The 21086-nt window shown below is 46.9% G+C and overlaps 1 protein-coding gene across 5 annotated transcripts in view; it reads right to left on the bottom strand.

Moving 5' to 3' along the window:
- Nucleotides 1–21086, bottom strand: part of OSBPL11 (oxysterol binding protein like 11) — a 151797-nt gene that overhangs the window by 126416 nt on the left and 4295 nt on the right. For all 5 annotated transcript variants that reach the window (XR_015055884.1, XR_015055883.1, XM_085872412.1 and 2 more), the window contains exons 2-3: nucleotides 17355–17420; nucleotides 8707–8885 (exon numbers count right to left, since the gene is read on the bottom strand). Coding sequence is in view for 3 of the 5 variants with exons in the window: in XM_085872412.1 (XP_085728538.1) it covers nucleotides 8707–8885; nucleotides 17355–17420 (245 nt within the window). In the remaining 2 variants the exon portion in view is untranslated. The remainder of the gene's footprint in view (nucleotides 1–8706; nucleotides 8886–17354; nucleotides 17421–21086) is intronic.

Genomic DNA, 21086 nt, shown 5'->3' on the forward strand with positions numbered 1-21086 from the left:
TATTCTGGACCATGAAGGATCTCGAGTGCACGGTCGGACCTAAAGGGCTTACTTCCAGTGTCTCATGAGACTCACCAAAAAAGCAGATTGGGAGCGCTCCTTTCTCCCGATTAATTTGGGGACTCAAGGGATCCCACACACTTGCCAATTATTCGCTTATTTACTGGTGGTCGTGACGTTGATAGTGCAAAGGGGAAGCATCAACACTCCAACTTAATATCCACAACCTTGGTGTCCCTCCCCACTGCTTACTTTAACCCCTCCCTCACGCCCATTTCTGGGAGTTCTACCAACCAATTTACAATCTGTTCTACATGCTGGTGCTATGTTCCAGTTTTGCAACTTGTCCCTTGTTTTTCTAATTGTGCTCCCACACAATTTCCCAGCTGGGAAGTGTAACTCCAATTTAGCTAAAGGCCCGGTCACACCTTGACGTTTTAGCCAGCGATGGTAACGTATTAAAATGTATGTAAAACGCTGGCTGATGTTGAACTTTTGATGTTTTTTTTAAGATTCGGACGTATTCATAACGAGTTGGTCGTATGCATAACATATTAGTAATGGACACAGAACGTTTCATTGTGTCATAGATAACTTATACCAACGAATGCTGAACCTGTTGTCGGCCTACACAACCGATGCCCAACGATAGTCTAACTTCGGCATAGCGGGTTGCACGCATCGCCAACGTCGTGACGTAGCCTATTAAAAGGCTGACGCACGATTCGAATCATAACTGCCGTAGAAATGGAAGTGTCAACATCGCGGTCACACCTTGGCGATCTTGCCAGCGTATGCCGACCTAAGAAAAATGTGTCTAAAACGTTGGGGCACGTCAAATACGGTATGAGTAAGTTTGGTATACGTGAGTAGAACGCTAAAGTACACTATTATACGTCGTAGTAAGTAGAGTACGTCAAGAAATTTTAAACATGTTCAAAATTTTACGACGTACTCGGCGTATGACACACGTTCCGCATGCGATGGGGATAAGTTTTACACACGATATGTGGACGCTTACACACGTCCACAAACGCTACTTATAAGCTACTAATGAGTCGAAACACGTCGCGGTAATGTCTTTTTTACGCGAAACTTATTTCTAACTTATGTTTGACGTGCTTTGAACCAATTCTTTACGTAGCCCCAACACACATCGACGTATGTAGACGTATTCCAATGATGTCTTCCGGTCGACAAAAAAAAAAAAAATTAACGTGTTTCTAGGTTACAACTGCCATATAAAGACGTGTTCCCAGCAGTTTTGGGAATTGGTATATAAAAATGCTGCTCATAAAAGGGAACCCAACATTGTTTTCGAGTTCCTTTTTGAGTCGATGTCCATGTCAGCAGTAACAGTATCAGTATTAGTAGTAGTTTGTTCATGTTGGCAGTAGTAGGTGAGTGTGAGGGGGAGGGTGTGGGTTATGATGGATCGTCCTTGCGTCCGCGTGTCCACGGGTAGGTTCATAGGCTGCCACTCAACGATTTAAATGGCTGCATCTCCACTATTGAAAGTAGACGCTTGCGCTCAACAATTGGATTTTTTTTACACTCGACGACTTTTAAACGGTACCACTCAGCTAGTTTCATTGTTTACAATGAACGATTTAAATTGCTGTCACTCGCCTTTGTTGTTTGACGCTGGGGTTTTGAAATTTGAAGCGTTTCTTCTGAACGTGTTAAAACGCTCAAACTCGACTATTTTAAATAGACGCTGCCGACGGACAATTGGAATCATAGCCAAGCTAGACATCGAAGTGTGAACATCCTAGTCATGCCGAAGAAAGGTTTGAAGAATGCTGCAAATAAGTGTCCTGGCCGTGGCCGTGGACGCTGACGCAAGGACGATCCATTATACCGACGTCTTTCAGCCTATGAGTAACTTAAAAGTAACGTCTGTCGATGTGTGGCAACGATCGCGTAACGTGCCAACAACACGTTAATCATAGGTTACAAATAAGTTTCGGGTACGCTAAACATTACCTCGGCGTGTCTCAACTTATGATTAACTTACAAGTAGCATGTGTTGACGTCTGTCAACGATTGCAGACCGTGCATACAACTCGTGGCCAGCGTAGCGGAACGTGTGAGTCATACGCCGGCATATGTCGTGAAATTTCAAGCATGAAAAAATTTGAGGACAACCGAAAAGTACAACGTTTAAAGCCAACGTACAACGACGTATGGCAGTGTTTTTCAGCGTGCTCTCAATGTTATCAAAACTTACCCATAACGTATTCAACGTGTGCCAGCGTTTTAGAAAAAAAAAATTCAAAAATCGGCATACGTTGGCTAAAACGTCAACGTGTGACCGGGCCTTTACCAATGGCTTATCCAAACCTGGTGGCCTATTGCTCAACAGATCTACAAAAGACCATATCCCCTTCCTATACACGAGGAATGCATGATGTGCTCTCATGCTGGGAGGTCCGATAGGCCATTACTAATAGGGGAGGTGTTCGTCCCAATTGCCTTGATGGGTGGTGGTAAATGGAGCCAGCTAATGGAATGTTATATTGAACCTTTCCACCATCCCATCAGACTATGGCCTTAATGAGATCATTTGAGTTTTCCTCATTGAAAAGAGTATGCACATCTTTTGTTCATAAACTTAAAATTTTGACCCTGGTCGGTGTGCAACTCTTCAGGAATCCCATGCCGGGGCACAAACCCTTCTACAAAAGCTTCTTTGGGGCATAGGATCTCTGAAGAGCTGCACACCAACCAGTGTCAAAATTTGGAGAAGCACACACCTAAACCGAAATGGTGATCATGAACCCCGACAATCACACACTTGCCCAAAAAGTCCTGAACAACAAGAGGGTGCATGCCACACATCCACTACAGTTAAGAACTTAAAATAAAATATGCTTTCTGGCATAGTTACAGTCTGTGAAAAACATCGAACTGCTCATTGAATAAAGCAGTGCCATCTCCTATGCTACTTACTGCAGCATCAGTCAGCCTACATGGTTTTAAAAGCCGTTTTGTGCAGGACTGTCCGCCCACTCCCTGGGGAAAATTCATCATGGATGCGTTTCTGGCTCCCTGGCCATAATTAGCATAGAATGGATTTGCCCCAGCAGATGAGCTGTCAGGCCATGAGGTGATGGAGTACATACAACTAGCAGCTCTGAACGATCTACCTCACAAAACGGCCTCCAAGCTCATCTCTTGAGGAGATTCCACTCCATATTGATGACATCCTTTCATGCTTTCTTCATGTTTTATTACAGTTTCTCTTTTTTCGGTGGCAGTCCATCGTTGCTTGGTTGGCATTTGCAAAAAATTAAAAAAAAAAAAAAAATTATTCATAAGTGATGGGTCGTTGTTTGGAACCCACAGGAAAATTTACTTTAAGTTATTTCAAAATATTATGCACAAAGTGAAAATGGCCAATCGGCAGACGGCAAAATGTTTGTGATCATGGAACTGTCTCCAGTGATGCCGATAACAGACAATGCCAAAAAAACCGAGGAATTGGGGGACCAAGTTATATAAAGAATAAGCATACAGCAAGATGCCCAATTGCACAACAAAGGTAAGCATGATGTAGTTTACACAGATTCTTGTTTGAGGCGATTCCAAATAAGATCTTAAACCTGGAAGATTCAATTTAAAATGGAAGCTGGACACTTGGTCCAGAGGATAGATTGAGGGAGCATGAGAGGAGGAAATGCTGGCAAAGAGAGGATAGATTGAGGGAGCATGGAAGCTGGACACTTGGTCCAGAGGATAGATTGAGGGAGCATGCAAGCTGGACACTTGGTCCAGAGGATAGATTGAGGGAGCATGAGAGGAGGAAATGCTGGCAAAGAGAGGATAGATTGAGGGAGCATGGCAGGAGGAAAGGAGGTAGACCGTGGTTGAGATGGGAAGATTGTGTGAGGAAGGATATCAATAATGTGGGGGTGGTTGGAGAGTGGAGAGAGTTGGTTGAGGACAGGGGGAAGTGGAGAAGTATCGTGGTCGAGGCAGGATAGAAGCTTGGTACTGTTTGACCTCACCCCTTATAAAAAGGGGAGAGAAGGAAAAGAAGAAGAAGAAAAAAAAAAAACCTGAATACCCGTTTTTGAAGTATACCAGCAGATTGAAATATTGGTTAAAACTGAAGCCTACCAGCCTTGAATTATAGAGTGACCTACCATTACATGACAATGACCTAGAAGGACAGTGTTCTCTATTTATTTGACCTGAAAACTGTGATTCATCTGTGTTGGACAACTAATCAATATAAAACTACAAGGGTACTCGGTAGAGTGCATTCCTCCGCCCTGTAATGCCCGATCCACGAAAACATCTCGGGCCCAATATATTTTTGAAATATCATGCAAAACGTATCGTTTTTGAGCCCTATCTCTCAATGGTGAAGAATCACTTGAAAAGTTCCAGAAGTCAGATCCGGATCTGGATCTTCACAAATATTGACTCAGCTTGTCCATGTCACACACCCAATGTGTCCACCAAGTTTTCGTCTGAATCCGTCCACAACTTTTTGAGATATTGTGCTACGTATCGTTTTTGGCCCTATCTCTCAATGGTGAAGAATCACATAAAAAAAATTCTAGTAGTCGGATCCGGATCTGGATCTTCACCAAAATCGAATCAATTTGTCCTTGTCACACACCGAACTTGTCCAAAAAATTTCATCTGGATCCATCCATAAACTTTTTGAGATATCCTGTACACAGACAAACAAACAAACAAAGACAGAAAAGGGTGAAAACATAACCACCTTCACCTTCGGTGGCGGAGGTAACAAGGAGAAAAAGATAGCCCGCGTGGCTCTTTTTCTACGTCATAGCTCTAGTGGTTAAAGTAATTTTTTCTGTTTGGGGTTTAAAGGCTAGCCCATATTTACAAGATTTGTGTATTGTGGAAGAAATAATTATATTAATGTATTCTAAATTGTAATTGTGCCGGTGTTTTATAAATTTAATTTTTATGCTACAAGTCGAATTGGCTGTCAGTGTTCCTTCCCTTTGGCCAGGAGTCTTTGCCCAAAATGTTGATAAAAAGGAATGTCTTGCTATGGTACAATGTGACCTGGGCTGATAACAGCAAGCTTTTGCCGTAATTACATCATGTGCTTCTCACCTAGAAGACACGTATGCAGTTAGAGTTAACAGCCCCGACCACTCTCCCATGAAAAGCATATAAATACCAGAAATTGTAATCTTGTTTTAGTGCAAGCACGTGTGATGTATAGCCTCTCAGTGGTTTGCACTCCTTGGGACTGACCAAGTACCAAGTACTAATAAAACTCTGATTGATTCACTTTCCACAACTGAAAGTACATCACATCGGGTTGGTTTAAAGGTTAATGTACAAGTAAGAATAAATGAAATAGAACCAAATAATATTGCAACAAATGGGGGGTTCTCAAGTTCATTGTGTGAAGTGTACGAGGGAACAGGATTTTAAAACCGAATCGGCTAGACGTTAAACCCTGCAAGTTAAATAAGATTCCACAACAACGCAAGAATTCTACAACCATCACTACGAGGTTGGGTGAAAAAAATCCTCAACAGTATCCACAACTGATTTGAGTGGTTATCGACTTGAGTGGTTATGTGACATACAAGAACATTTGTGACATATACCAAGTTTGAACAAAATCAGACCATGCATGTCCGAGAAATGGTTGGGGACACGTTTAAGTAACAAAATGGCCACCAGTCGGCCATCTTGGCTGATATCCCGAAAAACAATGGCGTGTATATACAAGCCATCATTCATTAACTGTGTGCCAAGTTTGAACAAGATTGGTAAATGCAAGTCCGAGAAATGTTTGAGGACATGTTCAACACCAGGCTTTTTTTTTTTAACAACTAAAATTGCCGCCAGTCTATCAATCGGCCATCCTTGATCAGATGGCAAAAATAAGAGAGGCGCATGTGTGTGCCATTATTTTCTGTGGTTGTGCCAACTTTGAGCAAAATCGGACCAAGCATGTCCGATAAATGGTTGGGGACACGTTTAAGTAACAAAATGGCCGCCACTCGGCCATCTTGGATTTGATCTCAAAAATAAATGACAGATGTGTAAAGCATCATTTGTTACGTGCACCAAGTTGAACAATATCGGTAATGTCCGAGAAATGGTTGAGGACCAGTTCAACACTAGGTTGTTTATTTTTGTATACCTTGTCGAGGTTCGTATGAGAGCTAACAGACAACGCACAGCAATGGGGAAATGAGACAAGAGGGGCGGAGTGGGAAGGACAAAACAGTTGGGAACAGAGACAGATCTGTGGAAGGGAGAGGGATAGGGCGAGGAACACGGGGTATACAAGATGAACACTCCAGGGACTTTCAGGAAGGAAAGCAGGGAATTTAAAGGAGGTGGGTTTGGGGTGGATTAACGGGGGTAGAAAAGATTGAGGATTTGGATGGGGGAAGATAGGAGGTGGTGCTGAACAGCTGTTTTGAAGGCCTGGAGGTAAGAATAGGATTGAACAGAGTGAGGGAGTTTATTCCAAAGGTGGGAAAAAAGAATAAAAGAGTGAAGTGAAGGTGAGTAGCGATTCGTGATTTTGGTAGTTTTACCAGAAGGGGGTTGTTGGCGGACCTTGAGCGCCCTGTGGAAACATGGTGGGGACAAATCGCAGACACAGCAGTGGGGGGGGGCGAGACTGGAGAGGAGACGGTAGAAGCCAGAAAGACCGACCTGCCTGCGGTGAGAGAGTGAGAAGCCCAAAGACTCAGCCTCATCGCGAGAGATGCCAATGATCTGAAATGCCTTGGTTTCCACAGCGTGAAGCCGAGCAAGGTGAGAGGCAGGAGCAGCAGCCCAGAGGGAAGAGCAGTACTCCATCAGGCTGTGGACAAAAGCTTTGTATGTGCTCAGGAGCTCAGGTGGGCCGAGGAAGGATTTTGCACGATGGAGGATTCCCAGTCAGCGACTGGCTTTGGAGGCGAGGTTGGAAATGTGGCTTTCCCAGGAAAGATCATGGCAGATAGTGAGACCCAGAAGATTGAATGAAAGGAATTCTTCCAAAGGATTGTTGACAACGTAAATGGAGGGGGGGGTCCAAATGGTCCTTTTGGAGAGACTTGGTGAGTGTGAGATTTGTCCGGATTGAAAGACATGTTACACGTGTTGGACCAGTTTGTGATTTTATTTAGATCTACAGTGAGCGAAGAAGCTGCTGCTTGCCGGTCTGAGGGAAGACAGATGGTACGGCAGAGGGTGGAGTCATCAGCAAAGAGATAAAGAGAATTTTCCAGAGGGTCGGAGAGATCATTGATGAAAACGAGAAAATCATTGTTACAAGTAAAATGGCCACCAGTCGGCCATCTTTGATTGCATCGCGAAACAAAACGATGTGCATATGTATACCATCGTCTGTTGTCTTGGTGCTAAGTACGAATGAAATCGGTCCATGTATGTTCGCGATATGGAGGCGGACGCATGCACGGACAAGAAAATTGAGACCAAATCCATAAACCCCCGTTTCGGACCACATCCAACGGGGGCTAATAATATAAACTAGCCGAAACCCCGTCACAGACGGATTCCGTTCATTCAACCACCCTCACCAGCTCACCCACACTCGAGGGACAAGTACTGGACGTGCTTGCTCCCGTCTACTCATCCCCCGCCCCTGCCCCATTCCACCCCCCCCCGCCTTCAATTTGCTTACCACCGCCCAAAAATATAATTACCCCGGCCCCGCCCCGCCTCTTCACTCCCCGCCCCCGTCTCTTGATTCCCCGCCCCACTTGCCCCTGGGCCCCCGCCCCGTCCACCCTCTCAACCCCGCCTAATTCACCCCGCCCCCCACTCATCCCCGCCCCATCCCCCACCCCCGTCTCCTGCTTTCAATTTGCTTACCCCCACCCAAAAATTTGCTTACCTTCCCCCCCCCCCCCGCCTCTTCACTCCTCGCCCCCGTCTCAACAAAAAGTGTTTATTCTGCTTCAGAGTTGAAAGTTGACTATTGCCACTATGTGCAATGCACTCTTACAGGTAGGAAGCTTCTTTCAGTCCAGGTCACAGTACCGAGATAAACGTGACGCGACCGCCAGGAGGACAAAATTGGTCCTTCAGTATTAATATATAGAAGATACAATGTTTCTTGTTACATTTTTTGTGTCAAATTCACATTCTGAGGTAGTCAGCATGTGCAGAAGAGGGTTTTACATTGCAGATGCTATTTTTGAAGAGTGGAATTACACCTCTCAGCGGTAACGGTCTGTCGATGACAGATGTAGTGACGTCAGCGAATGACCGATGATGTCATGACGTCCTGACGCCTCTCAGCGGTGACGTCACACGTCGCCATGTAAACGAATAGCGTTTATTCTGCTTCAGAGTTGAAAGTTGACTATTGCCACTATGTGCGATGCACTCTTACAGGTACGAAGTCTCTTTCAGTCCAGGTCACAGTACCGAGAAAAACGTGACGCGACCGCGAGGAGGAGCACAAAATTGGTCCTTCAGTATTAATATATAGAGGTTACATGGACACAAATTCGGCCATTTTCACCACAAACCTTCAACATCTCGTTCAACTGATAAACTGGTTCACAGTACTCGAGGGAATACAGGTCGACTCTCAATAAGCACAACTAAGTCATGAAATCTGCATTAACAAAGAGGATATATTGCTGCAAGAATAATTCCAAATTTGGAGGATGCGTTTCAAAGCGGAAGTGGTGTTAGTTCGATGAGAATGTGACATAGAAAATATATATACACCTCGCAGACGAAACTGCTCCCCGTTCACAGCCATGACAGAGAAGGCGTACGAGTCATCTTCACTCGGGGAGATCATGGCACCAGCAAGTGCTATGACTCCACGAGGCTTCTGACTGCGTCCTTGCGGCTCAGTCACAAAGTACTCCAGCTCCCCATTTTCCCAATTCAGAACAAAGTACCTGCCACATACAGACAAAAACATGAAATGATGTGTCAACTAAAGTGCTCAGAGGGTTGACTTAAAGAACACTTCATAGAATACATTCACATTTATTTATTTATTTAAGAAGTTAACATCTTCCTGATCACATGAAAGCATCATTAACACAGAACAGTACAACCGTTTTCATTGTTATTTACACAATCAAATGTTTTGCGAATGAACCACATCAAATAGGCAGAAGAGGCAGGTGTAGAGTAATCATAAAGGAAATATGCCTCCATCAGTTTCCCATTGACATCATCATAGCCGTGCTATGTTCTGTTCTGTTCTCCCATACCATGTTCATCCACACCAAACTGGTACATTGTATTGTTCACTACTCATTGTTTGAGGGTGCGCTTCGCTCAGAAATGGAGGCAGGAACGAACTTGGGAATTAATACGGTTCACTTGGCTGTGTCTGGATGGGGTTGCGAGTGGTAGTGGGGCAACTTAGCATAACAATTGTGCATTTTGTGAGGAAAGCACCAAATTTGGCACACGAGTAGCCCATCATATTATGAACAGATTTGGATATTGGGCCATCTCAAATTCAGACACTGATGGCTGTGGCAGCCATTTTCCACTGCCATCAAAAATTTTGAGATGGCTCAATATCCAAATCTGTTCATAATATGATAGGCTATGAGTGTGCCAAATTTGGTGCTTTCCTCACAAAATGCACAATTATTATGCTATATTTAGCTAAGTTGCCCCACCATAGAGGAATAACTCGGCTGAAACCCGAATCCTATCCAGGGTAATCTTGATGACTCAATCTTTGCTCCTTACTTATTCAGGTTCCTTCTTATGACTCCAATGCAGTACTTGGTGTTTCATTAACCCACGTGCCACAAAGCAAAATGTGGAGTCAAGCAATTGGTTCACTATCTGTCTGTCTACAAATGTCAGTTTATCATCCAGTAACAACTTAATTTGCTTCTACAGTTTTAAATCTCAGCATCAGTTAAGGTCCCAACTTGTTGCTATGTTCAACACATCTGGGAAATATGTGAATCTGTTTTCTTCCATTTGTGAAATCTTTCCAAAATGCATTCGTTCCGAAATCGGAGGACTAGTGAAACTGGGTCAGGCTTTCATTTCATCACATTTGAATTGCTGCAACTCGCGATCACTAGGCTTGTCGGATTCTTCTCTCAAGCCTTTAACTTATTTAGAATATGGCTGTCAGGCTCGTAGATATCAGGTCAAACTCTCAAAGACTTCACTGGCTCATAGTGCATCAGTTGCTGTACTGTGTTTAAGATCTTCGTGTTAACCTTTAAAGTTAAATCAAACAAGAGAGTTCATAAAAGAACTTACTCACACAGTCTTGAGAAACAAGGACATGGGTGGGGTCTGTGAGCGGAAAATTTGATTGGTCGAGATAATGCCACCACGCTGCTAAATGGAAGGTTTTTGAAAGTGCCAAGAAGGTGATTTGTGTTTTACTGTGTTGAAGTATATATATAATTTAATTGATACATGATAAAAATTTTAAAGGTTGAACAAAAAAAAAAAAAATTCGGAACTTTATCACCGTTGACACAGCATCTTTTACGCCACCTTATTTGACACGTTACATTCGTTCTTCGTGCCTGTTGTTTGTGTCCTTTATGACATCATTAAACCAGAGTTGGTGTCAAAGCCACCCAATGCTTGCCCGTTTATACATTTGTCGTTTTTAAAAGACTCGTCTAATAATTAATATTTTTTATAAAGCATTGCAGTGAAGTCTGATCCAAATAATTTTAAAGCAATATATGTATTTGTATATTGTAATCAGTAACAAGAGCGCAAGTGAGCGCAATATACGCCCGAACATGAATGTATATACAGAATTGTGCTACTACATGGAAAACAGCATCCTGGTTGCCATGGCAACCACTTGAGATGACGAACGTATGTCACGACACACTGTCTCCACAGTCTGTACCTATGTACCAAATATGAAATGTGAAAGTTGAAAACTTTGGGAGTTAGAGTGCGGATAGGAACGGACAGACGACACACAATACGCCCCGATATATATATATATATATATATATATATATATATATATATATATATATATATATATATATATATATATATATATATATATATATATATATATATCCGGCGTATAAAAAAAAAGTGTGGTAGATAAAAACATTAGAAAGGAAAAAATAACTTGCACCAAAAACTTTAACATTTTCACGCTCACGCTGACGCTCACGCCGGGGGTATCGCTATAGCTCTCTGTTCTTCGAACAGGCGAGCTAAATACGAGTAAATTTCCCGTTTGGAACGATTTTCAATTTTGTTTGACTGCCAGACAGACGGACACTGCAAAGAAATTATCTTACTCCTCTCTGCACACGCACAATGGGACAAATTCAGAGGCAAAGAACTGCTAACTAACGACAGGTTTGTTTTGCGATTCACGTTCCGAGTCGTGTTCAAAATATAACATTCAATTGAAATCAAGTTGCTCCTCGATCATAAACCTGAAATTTGTAGACAAACAGAGAGACAGAGATGGAGAGTGAACCAATTGCTCAACACACAGGGGTGACACGCATAACAATGTCAACTAGAAGGGCACTTGGTAGAGCGTGTACCTCCGCCGCACAATGCCTGATCCAAAAGATCATATCAGGCCCAATAAATAGATAGTTTTGAGCCCCATCTCTCAATGGTGAAGAATTGCTTAAAAAAATTAAACAAATCTCAAATCCGGATCCGGATTCAGATCTTCACCAAAATCGAATCAGTTCTTCCTTGTCACACACCCAACGTGTCCACCAAGTTTCATCCAAATCCGTCCACAACCTTTTGAGATATCGTGCTATAAATCATTTTTGGCCCTATCTCTCAATTTTATAGTAGTCGGATCCAGATCCGGTTCTTCACCTAAATCTAATCAGTTCGTCCTTGTCACACACCCAACCTGTCCACAAAATTTAATCCGGACCCGTCCACAACTTTATGAGATATCCTGCATACAAACAAATAAACAAACAAACAAACAAACAGACAGACAGAAAGGGGTGAAAACATAACCTCCTTCCACCTTCGGTGGCGGAGGTAACAAACATCTTCTCGAATATAATCAATGCTCAACAATTCCATGTGATCGCAGAGTCCAAAATAGTATCTTACCCAAAGTATAACATTTTCGTCTCACAGCAATAAAACGATCAGAGCAAAATGAGCAAAAGAATCAATTCAACAGCTGAAAAAAAAAATAATAACAACAACTACCCAAGCAGCTTTTCTTTTCACTCTGGGAAATGTTCTCCAAGTCAGTGATACACCACACCGTGGACATTCATTATCCCATGAGGGAGCATTCAAATACTTTTATGGTACAATTAATAAACTGAGAGTTCAGAGAAGAAAAAAAGAAGAAGAAAAAAAAAGGCAAAAAAGAAGAAAGTATGGATAAATAAGGAAGCGAAGATTTCAATTTGCATATCTCTATGTTGTAGTGGGAAAGGCCTGTTCCTTTGTTTGAGAACTCCTCCAGCTTTTGGCTAATCTCAATCAACCTCGGCAGGCTTCGCCGGGTGCCCTCAAGGACCCCCAGGGGGTGTGGTGGGGGAGGGTTGTTGAATTTATGAAGAAGGTTCAAACTGTCACTCAAAGTCTTGCGCTTGCCCTGCAGAAAATCTCTCTGAGTGGCAGAGGGATTAAAAGTCAAATGGACAAAGGGAGCATCGACCACTCTACTTCCCTTGGCTGCGTGTACTTTCCACAACCACCGAATGATTGTCTCTGTGGTGTGTCATCCACCTGAAGAAGAATCATCCATTTCCTCCAACATGGATAAACTCGTAACTACAGTAGCCATCCCAACTTTCTGCTCCTCATGTGCAAGAGATTTCAACTGCCATCACACCATCTGGCTGGATACCAGTTCTGCAACAACCAGCCATTCAATTGCAGCCAAAGCCTTCTGCAACATGTAAACCACCCAACTCGGATTTTTGCAACCGGTGCATCACCTCCACAGGACCTGGTAGTAACGACCTCCGTCCAATTCCTCCTGTTTGTACTCTGCACATGACCGTGTGATAGCACACATCCTTCTGGCTATTATGAGGTAGTAACATCAACACCGGGGAATATTGCTGTTCACGTAAACCAAATGGTAGGAACTACAATCTGCCCTCTCACAAAATAATTGCTTCGTCATCTCTGCAGCGTCTGGTAGTTATCCCGTGTCAAAATATTTTTTATCAAAGCCGACTTTCTCCGATGCCTTGATTCATCCCATTCCGCCTGCGGATATCCTATCCATCCTCTGGGCCCTGGTACACCAAATTCTGGGGAGAGACGGCTGCAGACAAGTAGTTTGCATTTTTAAAAACGGAAAGAAAACTTGATTCAGGGTAACATTAGGTCACTCTGCAAGGCTTGTCACAGATGTGTGTCCATCCTGAAAGAAGCCAGAAAACACCATCTTAAAATCTCAAGACCAAATTCTCAAACATGTCTCCCTTCCTCAGTCATGGTGGCACCTTGTAGAGTCTGTCTCTGGTGTATGCTCTGCCTCGATCCGCTCCCTCGACCTCAAATGACATATGTGCAGACCCTGCCTCGGATCAAACAAATGTCACAGCTCAGTGTTTGCCTCCAAATCTCATGTCGATAACCCATTATGCTCTGTCCCAATCTAACATAATCTACTAAACTGTGTCCTTCTCATCTGAGGTCGAAAAAGTTCTACCAAACCTCAACTCTGCATTGGTGATGGGGCCCAGATGACATCATTGCTGATATTCTCAAATCCTGCTCTGATGACGCTGCTTCTCCTCTGTCTGCTCCTTATAGCCTGTTCATATTCTTTGGACATCTAATGTAATGTCTGCCTGGAAGTCAGGACAATACTTCCATCCACAGGATGCTCTCAACCACAGACCACAAAGCTTACCTCCAATTTTATGTCAAGTGAACAAAAACATCACATATGCCGATGTCAAGCCTTTCCCAATGTCAAAACGGCCTGACATACGACTTTCAGTTGGGATTCCCTCGCAGTCACGCAACTCTGGACAGGCTGCTCCTCCTCTCTCGGCAATTGTTGGAGGCCCTATATCTCAAAAAAAAAAAGGTGGGACCATCTCCCTGGACAAACAGTACTGTGCAAAAGTTTGGGTTATTTTCACTTTTGTGGGCTATCCCCCATTAAACATTTTTGGGAAATTAGAAGTGTGCAGTACAGGGTATTCCAAAAAGACCTTGACAACTTTCGTTGTCAATATATTGAGAACCACAGATGATACGACGATCCAATTTGGTTTATATGAAACAGAAACTCATAAAAGTTTTGTTCACACCATCAATACACCTCAATGTCAGCTCCATTTGTTGCACGCAGAACATCAAGGTGGTACACGAGTTCTTGCAATGTTCGGCTAAACTGTTTTGGGTTTTTCTTTGTGGAAGATACAGTTACCTCAACAATTTATATTATACGAGCATGTTGGAAGGATTCGACTTTCCAACAGATTGAAGACCTGCAACCCGATATAATTTTTCAACATGATGGCGCTCCCCTTCATTGGGCCTTCGTTGTTTGAGCCGTCCTGAATGAAAAAAATTCAGTTCTCTGGATTGGCCAAGATGGACCAACCGCCTGGCCTCCACGATCACCCGACATAACCCCCCTTTGATTTTTTTTTTTTCTTTCCAGTTTTTCATTTTTGTGTGGGTGTTTGTCAAACATGTCTACAACCTGCAGGATGTTCGTTCTCTGATCACAGCTGCATGCGCACTGGTGGATGCAAACATACCGAGCCGAACATGGCAAGAACTCGTGCATCACCTTGATGCTCTGCGCGTGACAAATGGAGCTCAAATTGAGGTGTATTAATGGTGTGAACAAAACTTTATAGAGTTTCTGTATCATTATAAACCAAAAGGGGATCGTTGTATCATTTGTGGTTCGAAATATAATAACAAACAAAGTTGTCCTGGCCTCTTTAGAAAACCCTGTATTGGTACATAATAAATCAAATTTATGTGAAAGTCAACTTCATATCGCAGTTACCTTTCAAGTACATAAAATAAAATAGAATATTGAAAAAAAATTATTATTTTTGTGATGATATGTGTATCAAAAAATAAAAACTCTTTCCAACCACCGACTCACTCACTCACTCACTCACTCACTCACTCACTCGTATTAAAGATCGCTACCTTCTGGGTGATTGAGAAAGCTGTAATTTTGTGAGCCGATGGACATCGAGGCTGATACACAAGGAAAACTAGAAGGGTACTCGGTAGAGCACATACCTCCGCCACACAATGCCTGATCCACGAAAACATATCGGGCCCATTACATTTTTGAAATATCATGCTATCCAGCACAATATCGTTTTTGGTACGATCTCTCAATGGTGAAGAATCACCTTATCAAATAAACACACACACAACCTATCCACAAAGTTTCATCCCAATCCGTCCACAACTTTTTGAAACATCGTGCTATATAAAATCGCTTTAGCCCGATCTCTCAATGGTGAAGAATCACTAAAAAAATTATCAGATCCAGATCCGGATCTTCACCAAAATTGAATCAGTTCTTCCTTGTCACACACCCGTGTCCACCAAGTTTCGTCTGAATCCGTCCACAACTTTTTGAGATATCCTGCACACAAACAAACAAATGAAATTGCTCGTTGAGCAAGGAATTGCCGGAATAACCTTGTCATATCTCCATGATCTCTGAAAAAACAAAAACCTGGAAATCTATTTGGTTCTTATAAGTCGATAGTGCTACTGTTTAATGAGTTATAGCACTTAGTTTGGTCATGATCATAACTTGGAAGTCAATCGGACTTGAAATGGCGTTTTTATCGCAATTTGAAATTTTTGACCCGACCCCCCTGATATTCGACCCTCGACCGCTAAGAAGGGTGTTGGTGTGACACCCCAATGAGACAGAATTGGAAGATGCACATTTTGGATTTGGTTTGAAGTCGATACGACCATTTTTGCGGACGTTATTGCGAAAATAAGAATTTCGGTTTTTCGGTGACCTTGATCTTTGACTTAGATTCACCAAAAACGACAAGTGTATAAGTTGGACCATGGCAAACGTCTGTACCCAGTTTGGTCATGATTGCTGAAACGGTGTGGCTGCTACAGGGTAAACAAAAACACAAACAGACACGCAGACAGGCAGACACAGAGACAGACACAACCGACCAACATAATTGCTGAAATCCGTAGGATTCCGGCAATTAACAAACAAACAGACAGAAAGGGGTGAAAACATAAACTCCTTGACCTTCAGTGGTGGAGATAAAAAAAAAATCACACAACCGTCGGAAAGCATCCGTAAATGAAAATATAAATAAATGAAAAAAAAAAAAAGGAAAGAAGAATCAAATGCAGGTGAGCGACCCGAGACAATGGGGAAGCACCGTTTGTATGCTTTCACAATGTGTAAGCACATACCGCGAGTACACTGGCCAGGCGGACCCCTGGAGTACCGGAAAGTGGACACAGCGACGCGCTGCTCCGGCACATGCTCCCATACCTGAGCTGATCTGTTAAGTTTGGCACAAACCCAACACCGCACATTACCCATCGAAGACCATCGCTATTGTGAAGCTTGGTGGTGGCAGCATCATGTTATGGGCATGTTTCTCATCAGCAAGGACTGCGACACTTGTCAGGATAGAAGGGAAAATTGACGGAGCAAAATACAGGAAAATCCGAAGAGGAAAAACCTGCTGTCCTTTACAGGAAAGCTGATATTGAGACGGAAGTTCACCTTTCAGCATGACAACGACCCGAAGCACACAGTTAAAGCTACACTGCAGTGGGTTAGGAACAAAAAGATAAGTGTTCTTGAGTAGTCCAGTCCAGTTGGAGCCCCGACCGAAAGCCAATGGAAAATCTGTGGCACGACTAAGATTGCTGTCCATCAATGCTCCCCACGCAACTTGGCTGAGCTTGAACAGTTTTGCACAGAAGAATGGGTAAATGTTGCCCAATCAAGGTATGCAAAGTTTGTATAGACCTATCGCAACATAGTCACAGCTGTAATTGCTGTCAAATGTGTTTCCACCAAATATTAACTCAGGTGGGTGGACACTTATCTAACCAAGATATTCTAGATTTGCATTTTTAATTAATTTTTTTGAAACTTGGGGAATTGGTTTTTCCACTTGGGAGTTGTTGATTACGATGTGGAAATAAAGGTGGAAAAAGTCTGGTTTAATGCAATTTAATTCCAAGCTACAAGGCACCAAAAGGTAAAAAAAAATTTGAAAGGAGGTGTGGACTTGCTGCAGGTTCAAAAGTCCAATTTGATGTACAATGCGACATAGCAGTGATCCGAATTTAAGGAAATAAACAATGTTAAACAAACGCTACATATGCAGAACTGCAAACCAAACGAAGCAAGGACATATCCAAATAATGAGAAGCTTCATAAAGCTTAAACGTACCGGAACTGCCATCCTGTGACCAGGTTTGTGTATTTCTGTAGATAGCCAGTCAGTTGTTCCCACTCGCTGGTATAAAGGAACACGTGGAAAAGAGGAACGGGAGGGAGATGTACGGAAGGAAAAACGGGAAAACTGTGTCACCAATTACACGAGATTTAAATACAAGACAGAGATAAACAAGCAATATTAAATATACAAAAGGGAAAAATGGAGGATGACAATGAACAGGTGGAGTTGGCGGAGGGTGAGGGGAGGTGGAGTGGAGTTGGTGGAGGATGAGGGGGTGGAGTGGAGTTGGTGGAGGATGAGGGGGTGGAGTGGAGTTGGTGGAGGATGAGGGGGTGGAGTGGAGTTGGTGGAGGGTGAGTGGGGTGGGGTGGAGTTGGTGGAGGGTGAGTGGAGTGGGGTGGAGTTGGTGGAGGGTGATAGAGTGGAGTGGGGTGGAGTTGGTGGAGGGTGATAGAGTGGAGCGGGGGTGGAGTTGGTGGAGGGTGGTAGAGTGGAGGGGGGGTGGAGTTGGTGGGGGGTAATAGGGTGGAGCGGGGGTGGAGCTGTCGGAGGGTGATAGAGTGGAGCGGGGGTGGAGTTGGTGGAGGGTGATAGAGTGGAGCGGGGGTGGAGCTGTCGGAGGGTGATAGAGTGAGCGGGGGTGGAGCTGTCGGAGGGTGATAGAGTGAGCGGGGGTGGAGGTGTCGGAGGGTGATAGAGTGAGCGGGGGTGGAGCTGTCGGAGGGTGATAGAGTGAGCGGGGGTGGAGCTGTCGGAGGGTGATAGAGTGAGCGGGGGTGGAGCTGTCGGGGGGTGGTAGAGTGAGCGGGGGTGGAGGTGTCGGAGGGTGAGAGAGGGAGCGGGGTGGAGCTGTCGGAGGGTGACAGAGTGAGCGGGGGTGGAGCTGTCGGAGGGTGACAGAGTGAGCGGGGGTGGAGCTGTCGGAGGGTGACAGAGTGAGCGGGGGTGGAGCTGTCGGAGGGTGACAGAGTGAGCGGGGGTGGAGCTGTCGGAGGGTGACAGAGTGAGCGGGGGTGGAGCTGTCGGAGGGTGACAGAGTGAGCGGGGTGGAGCTGTCGGAGTGAGCGGGGGTGGAGCTGTCGGAGTGAGCGGGGTGGAGCTGTCGGAGTGAGCGGGGGTGGAGCTGTCGGAGGGTGACAGAGTGAGCGGGGGTGGAGCTGTCGGAGGGTGACAGAGTGAGCGGGGGTGGAGCTGTCGGAGTGAGCGGGGGTGGAGCTGTCGGAGGGTGACAGAGTGAGCGGGGGTGGAGCTGTCGGAGGGTGACAGAGTGAGCGGGGTGGAGCTGTCGGAGGGTGACAGAGTGAGCGGGGTGGAGCTGTCGGAGTGAGCGGGGTGGAGCTGTCGGAGGGTGACAGAGTGAGCGGGGGTGGAGCTGTCGGAGTGAGCGGGGGTGGAGCTGTCGGAGTGAGCGGGGTGGAGCTGTCGGAGGGTGACAGAGTGGGCGGGGGTGGAGCTGTCGGAGTGAGCGGGGGTGGAGCTGTCGGAGGGTGACAGAGTGAGCGGGGTGGAGCTGTCGGAGTGAGCGGGGGTGGAGCTGTCGGAGTGAGCGGGGGTGGAGCTGTCGGAGTGAGCGGGGGTGGAGCTGTCGGAGTGAGCGGGGGTGGAGCTGTCGGAGTGAGCGGGGGTGGAGCTGTCGGAGGGTGACAGAGTGAGCGGGGGTGGAGCTGTCGGAGGGTGACAGAGTGAGCGGGGGTGGAGCTGTCGGAGGGTGACAGAGTGAGCGGGGTGGAGCTGTCGGAGTGAGCGGGGGTGGAGCTGTCGGAGTGAGCGGGGGTGGAGCTGTCGGAGTGAGCGGGGTGGAGCTGTCGGAGTGAGCGGGGTGGAGCTGTCGGAGTGAGCGGGGGTGGAGCTGTCGGAGTGAGCGGGGTGGAGCTGTCGGAGTGAGCGGGGGTGGAGCTGTCGGAGTGAGCGGGGTGGAGCTGTCGGAGTGAGCGGGGGTGGAGCTGTCGGAGTGAGCGGGGGTGGAGCTGTCGGAGTGAGCGGGGTGGAGCTGTCGGAGTGAGCGGGGGTGGAGCTGTCGGAGTGAGCGGGGGTGGAGCTGTCGGAGTGAGCGGGGTGGAGCTGTCGGAGTGAGCGGGGGTGGAGCTGTCGGAGTGAGCGGGGTGGAGCTGTCGGAGTGAGCGGGGGTGGAGCTGTCGGAGTGAGCGGGGTGGAGCTGTCGGAGTGAGCGGGGGTGGAGCTGTCGGAGTGAGCGGGGGTGGAGCTGTCGGAGTGAGCGGGGGTGGAGCTGTCGGAGTGAGCGGGGGTGGAGCTGTCGGAGTGAGCGGGGTGGAGCTGTCGGAGTGAGCGGGGTGGAGCTGTCGGAGTGAGCGGGGTGGAGCTGTCGGAGTGAGCGGGGTGGAGCTGTCGGAGTGAGCGGGGTGGAGCTGTCGGAGTGAGCGGGGTGGAGCTGTCGGAGTGAGCGGGGGTGGAGCTGTCGGAGTGAGCGGGGTGGAGCTGTCGGAGTGAGCGAGGGAGGAGCTGTCGGAGTGAGCGAGGGAGGAGCTGTCGGAGTGAGCGAGGGAGGAGCTGTCGGAGTGAGCGAGGGAGGAGCTGTCGGAGTGAGCGAGGGAGGAGCTGTCGGAGTGAGCGAGGGTGGAGCTGTCGGAGTGAGCGAGGGTGGAGCTGTCGGAGTGAGCGAGGGTGGAGCTGTCGGAGTGAGCGAGGGTGGAGCTGTCGGAGTGAGCGAGGGTGGAGCTGTCGGAGTGAGCGAGGGTGGAGCTGTCGGAGTGAGCGAGGGTGAGCTGTCGGAGTGAGCGAGGGTGGAGCTGTCGGAGTGAGCGAGGGTGGAGCTGTCGGAGTGAGCGAGGGTGGAGCTGTCGGAGTGAGCGAGGGTGGAGCTGTCGGAGTGAGCGAGGGTGGAGCTGTCGGAGTGAGGGAGGGTGGAGCTGTCGGAGTGAGCGAGGGAGGGGGTGTGGGAGTGAGCGAGGGTGGGGCTGTCGGAGTGAGCGAGGGTGGAGCTGTCGGAGTGAGCGAGGGTGGAGCTGTCGGAGTGAGCGAGGGTGGAGCTGTCGGAGTGAGCGAGGGTGGAGCTGTCGGAGTGAGCGAGGGTGGAGCTGTCGGAGTGAGCGAGGGTGGAGCTGTCGGAGTGAGCGAGGGTGGAGCTGTCGGAGTGAGCGAGGGTGGAGCTGTCGGAGTGAGCGAGGGTGGAGCTGTCGGAGTGAGCGAGGGTGGAGCTGTCGGAGTGAGCGAGGGTGGAGCTGTCGGAGTGAGCGAGGGTGGAGCTGTCGGAGTGAGCGAGGTGGAGCTGTCGGAGTGAGCGAGGGTGGAGCTGTCGGAGTGAGCGAGGGTGGAGCTGTCGGAGTGAGCGAGGGTGGAGCTGTCGGAGTGAGCGAGGTGGAGCTGTCGGAGTGAGCGAGGGTGGGAGCTGTCGGAGTGAGCGAGGGTGGGAGCTGTCGGGAGTGAGCGAGGGTGGAGCTGTCGGAGTGAGCGAGGGTGGAGCTGTCGGAGTGAGCGAGGGTGGAGCTGTCGGAGTGAGCGAGGGTGGAGCTGTCGGAGTGAGCGAGGGGTGGAGCTGTCGGAGTGAGCGAGGGTGGAGCTGTCGGAGTGAGCGAGGGTGGAGCTGTCGGAGTGAGCGAGGGTGGAGCTGTCGGAGTGAGCGAGGGGTGGAGCTGTCGGAGTGAGCGAGGGTGGAGCTGTCGGAGTGAGCGAGGGTGGAGCTGTCGGAGTGAGCGAGGGTGGAGCTGTCGGAGTGAGCGAGGGTGGAGCTGTCGGAGTGAGCGAGGGTGGAGCTGTCGGAGTGAG

This window comes from Eptatretus burgeri, chromosome 3, assembly GCF_056783735.1.
Source record: "Eptatretus burgeri isolate ZD-2024b chromosome 3, Ebu_testis_v1, whole genome shotgun sequence".
NCBI lineage: Eukaryota > Metazoa > Chordata > Myxini > Myxiniformes > Myxinidae > Eptatretus > Eptatretus burgeri.